At 40.2% G+C, this 11,308-nt stretch overlaps 1 protein-coding gene across 1 annotated transcript in view; it reads left to right on the top strand.

Moving 5' to 3' along the window:
• Positions 1 to 6: 6 nt before the first annotated feature.
• The window catches only part of NEK5 (NIMA-related kinase 5), a 99,025-nt gene continuing 87,723 nt past the window's right edge, over positions 7 to 11,308 (top strand). Inside the window, exons 1-2 of the mRNA XM_014548313.1 lie at positions 7 to 21; positions 2,042 to 2,180. Of these exons, the coding sequence (XP_014403799.1) occupies positions 2,064 to 2,180 (117 nt within the window). The 5' untranslated portion in view covers positions 7 to 21; positions 2,042 to 2,063. The remainder of the gene's footprint in view (positions 22 to 2,041; positions 2,181 to 11,308) is intronic.

The following is an 11,308-nucleotide window of genomic DNA, read 5'->3' as shown; positions in this document are numbered from 1 at the left end:
CCCCGCGCAGCCCGGGAGCAGGTATGCAGCGCGCGGGCCCCCTAGTCCTTACCCCGGGCTGCTCCCCAGGGCTCTGGGATCCTCAGGGAAAGGAATGGAGCTCATACCCCAGGAGACCAGGCGGCAGAGGAGCGGTCTCCTGTGCGTCGGTCTCCATGGCAATGCGCAGCGCACTCAATTCCTTCCGGAGTGTTCCTAAAGGAGGATTTTCCCCAAAACCTGGGGCTCTCACCCCCTGGTGCCACCTCGGGAGCGTCAGGGGCCCGTAGTTCCCGCGCTGGTGCCCTTGAGTTTCGATTCCCTATCTGCTTCCCTCAAAATTCTGGTGTCCGCAGCTTCCTGTGGGTGCGGAGCTGGTGCCCCATCACATTCAATCTACCCCCTTCCTACCCTGACAAAAGTTACTCTAGACCAGTGGTTCTCAACCTTCCTAATGCCGAGACCCTTTAATACAGTTCCTCATGTTGTGGTGACCCCCAACCATAAAATTATTTTCGTTGCTACTTCATAACTGTAATTTTGCTACTGTTATGAATCGTAATGTAAATATCTGATATGCAGGATGTATTTTCATTGTTACAAATTGAACATAATTAAAGCATAGTGATTAATCACAAAAACAATATGTAATTATTTATGTGTTTTCTGATGGTCTTAGGAGACCCCTATGAAAGGGTCCTTCGACCTCCAAAGGGGTCGCGACCCACAGGTTGAGAACCGCTGCTCTAGAGCATAAGCGCCCTGGCCGGTGTGGCTCAATTGGTTGGAGCGTCCTCCCCACACCAAAAGGTGGCGGGTTTGATTCCAGGTCAGAGCAACCACCCAGGTTTCAGGTAGGATCCCAGGTCCTCACAGGCGAGAGGCAGCTGATGGATGTTTCTCTCACATCAACGTTTCTCTCACATCAACGTTTCTCTCTCTCTCCCCTCCTTCCTCTTTCTGAAAATCAACTTTAAAAAATGGTTTAAAAAAAATAACCAGCCTGCTCATTCAGTTTTAAGAAGTCAGTATTAGACCCGAACTGAAGTATAAAGAGGAAATGCAAGGAAACAATTCATAATAAAATATTTCCATCTGTAAATGCTTGTTGCTGCTACACTTGAACAAGTACTGACTCCCACACCCTGCCAGGGAGTCACCTGACCGCGATGGTTTCAGCTACTAGCAGAGGCCAGTGGGGGCGTGACTTTCCAAAAGACACACCCCAAAACGGCGAAGAGTTCTTGGTAAACTTCCAAACAAAACAAAGTGCAGTTAAGCCTTGATTTGCGTTTAGTTGCATCCCTCGAAAATTGTTCATTAAAACTGTGTAAAAATTGCTTTGTATTCATATGTAAAATAGAGTTGGGTTCTTGCTGCAGATATGCGGATTTTTCCACGGACATGAATGTGTGAGAGACTTTCTAATGTAGGGCCGCGGGATAATCCTTTATTGTCCGGACCATCCCTTGTATCTCGGAATCTTAGTGTCCCACTCCCTAACTGCTTCTAAATTCCTCGGTGCCTCTCCATCTCTGAGGACAACAGAAACACACACACACACACACACACACACACACACACACACACACACAAAACGGTGCCTCTCCATCTCCAAGGAGAACAGAAAAAAACCAGACAAAAAAACCCAAACCAAAACAAACAAAAAAAACAACCGCGGAAAAACCCCACAAAAAAACCACCAAACCCCATAAATTTCCAAAATGCCCCCTAGGGGGCAGTACTTCATTACTGAGAAAGGCTGGATTGTAAATTCCGCAGGCATAAGGACATTCCTGCTTTATAGAGGTGATAATGCCCACGCTCACTGGAGTGTTCCAAAGCTGAGTAACAGCCCAAGTCTGATCCGGGAGCCCACCAAGAAGCTCCGTCTCATTTTGGTTGTTACCTGTGGCCACCTGGAAAGTTATTTGACTGTCTTGGTTGAGGTCCGAAGGAAAGTTTTAGCAAAATGAGTTCTTTTACATTTTAGTGGTCAATTTTCTGACTTTGTTAATGTTTATGAAAAAGGTGCAATAAAATTTCATTTCTCTAATTTCAGGAAACTTCATGCATTGGAAACCATGGATAAATATGATGTGATTAAGGTCATTGGGGAAGGTGCCTTTGGGAAAGCATACTTGGCCAAAGGGAAATCAGATAGCAAGCACTGTGTTATAAAAGAGATCAATTTTGCAAAGGTAAAACTAAGAAATTCAAATTCCTATTTATACTCAGTGGTCTATTCAGCTGGCTTTTAATCCAGTATTTAAAGGAAACACTTTTTTTGGGGTCTTTTTTTTTTACAAGTATGAGCTAGTTGACTCTTGTTCACTCCACCTCCTAAATCCATTGTCCAAATAGCAACCAATAATCTTATTTAAAAAAAATAAGTGTTGCTCAGTGGTTGAGCATTGACCTATAAACCAGGAGGTCACAGTTCGATTACCCCCGTCAGGGCACATGCCCAGGTTTCAGGCTCAATCCACAGTATGGGGCATGCAGGAGGCTGCTGATCAATGATTTTCTTTCATCATTGATATTTTTATCTCTCTCTACCTCTCCCTTTGTCTCTGAAATCAATAACTATATATATGACAAAAAGAAAAAGAAATCAAGAATAAAAAGAAAAGAATCCACATCACCCTGGCTCCTATGGCACCTCTTGGGGTGGCCTGCAAGGCCTATGCGGTACTGCCTTCCTCTATTGCTGACTTCTGTTTTTCCAGTGCACTGTGTGAGGTCCTCGAAATTATTCGGTCTGGCCCTGCCAAGACATTAGGGGTGAGTTAATTAAATGTTTGACCAAATGTAGCAGGCTAATTTTTAAGTTGATAATTTTGTATGGCCCATGAATGATGTTATAAATATCCAAATGACACTTGGCAGAAAAAAGGTTCCCCAGCCCTGTTCTAGAGGATTTCTAAATGAGAGCAGCAGAAAAAGATTTATACATAATGTCTGCAAAATGGACTACTCAAGCTGCACAATGGCAATAATGCCACTGATTTGGACACCTAAAAATGGTTAAAATGTTATAAATTTTGTTATATTTATTTTATCACAGTTTAAAAAATTGCAAAAAAGAAAAAAAGAGAGGACTAACCAAACTTACATCAAAACTGAAAGTATAGATGATTAACTTCCAAGAGAATGCTTGATTTACGAAAATAGGGCCCTTTTCATGGATCTATGGTTTACTTCTACTAATGTCCTCTTATTCTAGTGTCTGTCAGTGCTTCCTTTTATGACATTATTCTGCTCACTTCCTTGTTTATCTGACTACTTTTTCTCAGGCCTCTCTGTCTACTCACCTTCTATATATCCTTTGTTGACTCTCATTGTTATTGGAGAATTGCGCAGGTGGAATTTCTCCATTGCTAGTGGAAGTGGAGTTCTTGAGCGCCACTGGAATAAGAATTTCTGGAGGCCCCCCGGGGAGGATGAGATGTGGTAGAAAGCTTTATTTTCATGGAGTTATATCCCTTGGTTTCCAAAGTCCCATTTCCCTTAAACCAGTCCTGGAAAAGGTGCAGCTGGGAATCCAGCAGAGCTAAAAGCAAAGCCAGTGTTGAGAGTTGCTGTTCCATGGTGGAGCTGGGTCCGATGTAGCATCGGACTAGTTGTAGCCCATTAGTCCATTGTGTGTGGTCCACCTGGCCATGTCGGCGAATGCAGGGGAGCACAACAAGAGAGCAAGGTGCGTGGGCAAGCAGACAAGAGAGAGAAGCTCTTTATTTAGGAGCTTAAATATCAAATTTTCCTGCACCTGCAGTGGCCACGTCTGTATGCCTACTCTGTCCAATGCCCTGTTCCCAGGAATGACCGACAGGCAGGCACCCCCTCTATGTCACCTAGGCTTACTGGGCATGCGTCTAATCTTCCTTTGTCCAGTCACTTCCCCCAGGATCTGTGGGAAACACGTGGAGAGTGTTAACCTGCAGCTTGCTGGAACAAATGGCATGCCTATATTATCTGGCCTTCCCTTTGCACCTTTCCTGTTAATTAATAACCAAGTTATTACAACGGTATCATCATTTCTCTGTACTTTGTATACAATCACCTCACTTCAATTGTGACCACTAAGCAGATCACTCTTAAAACCCTCTCTCCAGCCCTGATACCTTCCAGCGCCCTAGCTCTGCATTTCATCTGCCAGCTAGATATCTTCAAGTCATATCTCTTTTAGTAATCTATTGTATAACATATTGCCTCAAATTTAGTGGCTTAAACAATAAACATTTATTATCTTGCATCAAGAATTAAGGGTTGCCGAACCGGTTTGGCTCAGTGGATAGAGCATCGGCCTGCGGACTGAAGGGTCCCAGGTTCGATTCCAGTCAAGGGCATGTACCTTGGTTGCAGGCACATCCCCAGTAGGGGGCGTGCAGGAGGCAGCTGATTGATATCTCTCATCGATGTTTCTAACTCTCTATCCCTCTCCCTTCTTCTCTGTAAAAAGTCAATAAAATATATTTTTAAAAAAAGAGTGAATTTAAAAAAAGAAAAAAAAGAATTAAGGGTGAAGATCATTGAGGACCATCTTGGAAGGGACCACAAAAATACCCCAAACAAAGTAGAAATTTCTCATCTTTCTAAGCAGACCCACTTCTGCTGTGTGCTTCACTGTGTTAATGACATCAATGTCCTTATGATATCCAGACTCAAAACCTTGGGGTCATCTGTGAATTTTTTCTCTTTACAGGTACCCAAAACACCAGAAAAGCTGTTATCTGACAGCCTCCTAAATTTAAATGAGGGACCCTGCTTGCATTGTGATAAAGCCAATTATTAAAGCAATTAAAACAAGCAAATTTATTAAAGAAACAAGGCAAGCGAATCTATTTCATCTGGCTCAGAGCGCAGATGAGCATCACTTAGCTAATATGAGGAGCGAGTTGGGTGGGGATTCACAGCATTATATACTCTCCTGTCTATAGATTTTTAAATTCCTCTGCTGAATATCTTGGTACAGATTAATTCTCAAGGTCCCTTTTTACTTTGTTGTGGCCTTCCCAGAATTCATGAGAAGTACCTGGCAATTTTATCTTGCCAACCTTGAAACTGCTGGCTTCTTTGTTTAGGGAGTAAAAAATCAAACAGCCCTGCCCAGCCGGCGTGGCTCAGTGGTTGAGCATCAACCTATGAACCAGGAGGTTACAGTTCCATTCCTGGTTAGGGTACATGTCCATGTTGCGTGCTTGATCCCTAATGTGGGTTAGCAGGAGGCAGCTGATCAATGATTCTCTCTTATAATTGTTATTTTTTATTTCTCTCCCCTCCTCTCTGAAATCAATAAAAATATATTTAAAAAATAATAAAATAAAACAGCCCTTTTATTCCTCCCTCCCACTTCCTGCATTTTTTAGTTGGAGAGTCATTAACCATTTGCTTTCAAGCTGTCCTTGGGAAAGGTAAGGGCTTGCAGTCTTGCGGTTTATAAGCTGGTTGCAAATTGTTCACACGGTTTGGCCTTGTTTTAACATTCTTGTCTTAGTTTCCCTATTCCACTTGCCCTGGAATTTTCCTAGCTTCTCACTGCCCTGTAACATTTCCAGATGAAATTTCTTGTTAAATACTGTTGACTCTTTCTCTTCCTTGACTTTGAATTCCTTTTGTTCCTGGGTTCCTTGGATCAGTCAGTAGCTTTCTCAAGGCTCCAGCTTTCATATAGCACAATTTTGATAATGCTCCAGTTATGTCCCCAAACCTTCACTGGGACAGAAATCATAAAGGAAAAGATGGCTGAGTTTGACTACTTAAAGATATAAAGCTTCTGTGTGACAAAAAACCCGCCATGAATAAATTGAAAGGAAATTCACAAAATATAAAACATATTTGCAAGTATTGATTAAAAGGTGCTAGTTTTTATAAATAAAAAACAAAATAAAACCCATAACTGAAGACATAACCCATAACAATTTCAAATTAACTTGTAAACTACTTAATGTAAATAAATCAATAAGTATCACCTTTTGTTTATGCATTTGGGGAGGACTAAGAAGAATATAAAAATGGGAGGAAGCAGTCACTCTTATTCTACTGATGGGAATGTAGATTGTGAAAGGTGAACACGGTGGGTTAGCATGGTGGTGCACGGGTAGGCTAAGTAGCCATCTCAGACAGTGATTAAAGTAAAATTGAATTTATTTAAGGGAAGGGGTGGGGGATAGAACATCCAAAGGGAAGGGCTGCGCAGCACCAAGCCTAGGGGACATTCGGTCCATGATGGCAGCACTCAGGAGCTGGAGTTTCATCCTTACATGCAGTCGCTGGGCTGGTGGGAAACTTGATCTTAGTGAGTTTGGGGACTGAGCTGGTGAGCTTGGAATGCAGGTGGAATGCAGGACAGTTTCAATTCCTTGTATGGTCTAACTCTTAGTGTCCAGGAAGTTTTTCCGGGTCTTTTGTTCTCCTGTGGCAGGAAGCTTGCAAATGGCCATTAAGGATTATATTGCCCTACAGTCCTAACAGATTGGTAGCACCCTGAGGGGAATTTATCCAAATGTATCAAAGCCTTGGAAGGAACCATTCCCTGTCTGTATTACAGACAAGGAGTAAGGTCCACAGTATGTTGTAAAGATGAAAAAATATCAGGCCACAACAAGTTGTGTGTGTGTGTGTGTGTGTGTGTGTATTAGGATTTCATCTCTGTCATTCTTTCTGTACTGTCTGAAGTTTAATATGGAATATATATTATGTTTTTAAAATTATGAATTGCATTATTTGTATAAGCAGAAAAAGCCAACTTCATTTCGAAAAAGAAAAGGTTAAAAGCACACTTGCTAGGATACATTAGTTCTACTTTTGAGAGTTTATTCCAAGGAAATATCCAGAGATGTACAGACAGTTACGAAACATTTCAAATGTCCAACAGTAGGGGATTGATTAAATAATTTATATAAATCTAAGAGGTTCTTAGAAGTGATGTTGTAGGTGAAATATCGACGTGAAAAATACAACTTTTACTAATTGAGAAAATAGTATGTGTAGAATGATGCAATCTTTGTAAAAATATATACATTCTCTCTCTCTCTCTCTCTCTCTCTCTCTCTCTCTCTCTCTCTCTCTCTTTCTGTATGCCCACATACATAAAAAGAGAAAAATACATGCTTGTTATTTTCTAGGTGGAATGTGGGATTATTAGTAATTTTTGCCTTGTACTTTTATACTGTTTCATTCTTCAGATTAGTCGTGACACCCTCTCTAATTTGTTCCCAAATTCCATTTTCAATCTCCCTTTCATGTGCTCTTCTGTTTTTTCACATAACAAATCCTTTTCACTCCAGCTTCTTTGCTCTTCCATTGGGGTTCTTACTTCCAAGAAGATCTTGTCCTGCCCATCTCCAGCCATCAAGGTTCCACTTGTCCAAGCCTGAGCTCCAGGATACTTTCCAGGGCCTTCCCCCTCTAAATACTAATCTCTCTTTCTCTGTAAACTCCATAGCTTTTTAAAGTACTGTTGTTGTGATACTGATTGCTTTATACTTTTGAAATGTGGAGTTTAGGGAGTGGATCTCTCCCTTGTGGGTTCTTGCCTCACAAAGTCTGAAGAATAAAATTCTCCGACTAAAAATACTTGTTAGTAAAAGGGTGGAAACTTATTGGAAGCAAATACAGACCCCCATGTAGGCAGGGGTTCCCAATGGGGGTAACCCACTAAGGCCCTTTTTCTAAGGCTTCTAAATGCTGTAGTTCTTTGTCCCTTCATGCTCCCTTCTAATTGGACCCCTTCCCCATTTCGTGGCCCTGTGCTTTTCTAATTGGTCACTCCTGCAGAATATCAGCTTCAAAGTCCAAAACCCACGTGGTGCCCCCTCTTCCTCTCCCTCTTATCTTGCAAAGTTCCTCTATCTCCTGTGAACATGTGTTTCCCTCTTCCCAGCATCTGTCGACATTTCTCTATCCTCCGTGAAGATGTTTCCTTTTTCCCCATACTCTGTGACTTTTCTTTATCCACTGTGAATGTATGCCTTCCTCTCCCCTTATCCTGTGGCACTTTTCTATTCTCTGTGAATGTATGCCTTCTGGTGGCTCCAAGCCCTCACCTATGCATTCCTCCCCCCTGGGCCCTCTTTATTCCTAAGACTCCCTAAGCCTGCCTATTTTGTCCATAAAGTTCCTTTCACTTTGATGTGCTTTAGCTGTTTATTTTGTGTCTTCTCCCTCTTCTTAAATTGTGTGTTCTTTGCAGGCAGAATCCATGTCTCATATGTCTTGATATTCCACACAGCATCTAATAATGCTTTGTATCAGCAGGTATTCAGTAAATTCTTACTGGGTAAATAATTAAATGTATAGATACTTTCAGTTCTGTTGTTAAACTAGTGCATATTTAAGAAGAATAAAACCATTTTTCCAATGCAAAACATTTAATAGATTGTCAAATATACAGTTGTTAGAATTATCTAAATATCACTTATAAAAATTAACATCATATTATATGATTCTATAAAATAAAATCACACATTGATTGTAACTCCTACAGTCTAAGAATACCCCCAATAAATAGTACAAATTACACATTAAAAAAAGAGACATTGTTTAGACATTTAAATCAAACTAACTTTGACTAGACTAATTACATTCATTCATCAAGTACAATAAATTTAGTATATTCACTAATAACACAGTTTCAGGTGCAATTTTACATGCTTTCATAAATCTTCCAGTACAGCTCCCATAGTAAATTGTCCTTGTGCTCAATTTTCATTTATATGTAGGTGTACCATACATCATACTTAAGACTATTTCACTTCATAATTAAACTTGTTAATAGATTTGTATTGGCCAAATTTAACTCCAGTGATGACAGAGTTTAACAATTAAAGAAAATTCTTAAAAGTATATTTTAATTTATTTAATTGCATGAATACTATTAGTATAAAACCATTTTAATTTTAAGTAAAGAAAAAGCTATTTGGGATGTGAATCTGTTACCCAAACTCAAGGGGTTTGCCTCCTGGAGTGCTCTGTTCGAGAACAAGGTATGGTTGTCCTTAGGGTGTTTTATTTACTTGCAGCAAGGAGACGGGTTCACATCCACAGCTCTGTGTCCTGGAGGGGAGGCCTAGCCATTATTTATATATACTATTTGGCCAATTACAGGTTGATTTCTTCTTGGCAGTTGGCTAAACTATCTGTTGGGTTCTGGTCAAGTTACAGCTGCCTCTGCAAAATACTGTGCTACATTTTAACATTTAGCAAGAACAGCATTTTGTAAGAACTGCCCAGACCTTGAGACCCCTGTCCTATCTAACAAATCCTGTGCAAAAAATATGTATAGGGTGTCCCAAAATAATGTATACACACACTTAATTATAAAGGCGGTGTTTATTAAAATACATTTCATTTTCAGAATTGAGCACTGTTAAGGTGTGTATACATTTTGGGGGGACAACCTGTATTAATGCATTTCATAATATCTCTCCCATTCTTGCATATTGATCATTAAACATTTACTTTATTTTTATAATACAGCACTGATTTTTTTCATCCTTTTATTCATGAACAACCTTTATCTCCCTGCCATAAATAGGTAGAATGTTATAGTAGGCCTCATTATTCTCATTTTCCCATACTTGTTTATGTTATCAGGTTTGCCTAGCAACATCTGTGCTACAGTATTAATACTTATTATCTCTTTCTTCCTTTCTACTCTAATGTAGTTTTGTGAGAGGCACTTCTCAGACACCAGAGAGGTGTTACCTAACAGCCCCCTGAGTTGGAAGGAGAGGGCTGTCCCCAACCTTGATTCTTGTCTTCTCTCCTATAAATGAATGTATACGAGAGACCTTGGTTGCATTGTGATTAAGCCAATTTTATTAAAGAAATTAAAGCATCTTTATTAAAGAAGCAAGGCAAGCAAATCTTTACATTTGGTTTATGAGGCGCAGATGGGCTCTCAGCTCATCTGAAGAGTGAGTGGCATCGGGGTTTGAGGCATTATATACCCTCCTGTCTATAGCTTTCAGAATTCCTCTGCTGAATATTTTGGGACAGATTAATTCTCAGCGTCCCTTTTTTTATTTTGTTGTGGCCTTCCCTGAATTCATGAGAAGCACCTGGCAAATTTATCTTGCCCTGGAATTTTCCTGGCTCCTTACTGTCCTATAACAGTTTTTATTACTTCTTTTCTTGAGAACTTCTCAACTTTCCAATGCCTCTCTACTCAGTAAACTCTAGACCCCACACTTAAATTGCTTATCTTGTTACAGGTACCAAAAAACTAATATTTTCTTTTCTTTTTTTCATTTAAATACATTTCTTAGTATTTAGTATTAGTTTTGAGAAACAATTTATTGACGTTGTGGCGGGTTTTGGACTCCTTTTTTAAAATTATTTTTTATTTTTTAATTACAATTGACATCCAATATTATATTAGTTTCAGATGTACATTTATGTAGATAGATTAGACATTTATGCAACTTACTAAGTGATTCTGTTACAGGACAGGGGCCGGCCTGGAGCAGGTCTGCCTCAGGCCTCCTGTAGTGTGTGGTTCTTGACTTTGTGTAGGAAAGATTTTCCAACACGAGTCCAGATGGGTCTTATAGGGAGTGTGTTTATTAATGCTGGGGACAGTGAAACAAAGGAAGAAACTGGGGTAGGAGAAACAACAGGGGAAAGCCTAGGCTGTGCTCTGCGTTAACTCTCTAGAAATGTTATTGGAAATAAATGAGCCAAGGTGGGGCTGCTTTAGCTCATTGGGAAGTCAGAGAAAAAGGGGGCCTTGGAGACAGGATCAGGGGTGAGCCCTGGTGGAGCTGCCACTGCCCACTGCTCCCCTGGCTGCAAGTCTCGTGGGGACCCTGGGAAGGGGCATGGGCATGCTCTAGAGCGAGCTGCATTGAGTCTTTGTCCTGTGAGCTTTTTATATATATATATTTTTTTCTGCAGGCAAGAATCTTAGGGGAGGGTTTTAGTAGAATATTCATCAGCTTTCTAGGTGTACTTTTAATATGCTGATGCATCAAAATGAGTGAATAGGGGGAGTTTTGGGTTATTCTTTGGTCTGTTTTACTGTTTTACTTTTATCTCAGGTCTGTCTGGCTTTGATGTTTTTTTTCCCTTCCATAAATTACCCTGTCGCTTGCCAAACACTTGCCATTTATAGATCAATACAAGTCTGAAGAGGTTAAGTGACTTGTCAAAATAACACAGCAAGGGGCAGAATGGGAAGATTTGAGGCTTTTAATTTCTAGTCTTTTGCTCTAAGACAATTCGCTAATTCTCCTCTGAGCTCAGCACAAGGCAATTTATTTATTTATTTATTTTTAATTTTTTTTTTATTGCTTAAAGTATTACAAAGAATATTACATATGTCTCC

Source organism: Myotis brandtii, unplaced genomic scaffold (assembly GCF_000412655.1).
Source record: "Myotis brandtii unplaced genomic scaffold, ASM41265v1 scaffold500, whole genome shotgun sequence".
Lineage (NCBI taxonomy): Eukaryota > Metazoa > Chordata > Mammalia > Chiroptera > Vespertilionidae > Myotis > Myotis brandtii.
Note: the sequence above shows the minus strand (reverse complement) of the source record. Positions and strands in the feature narration are given on the sequence as shown.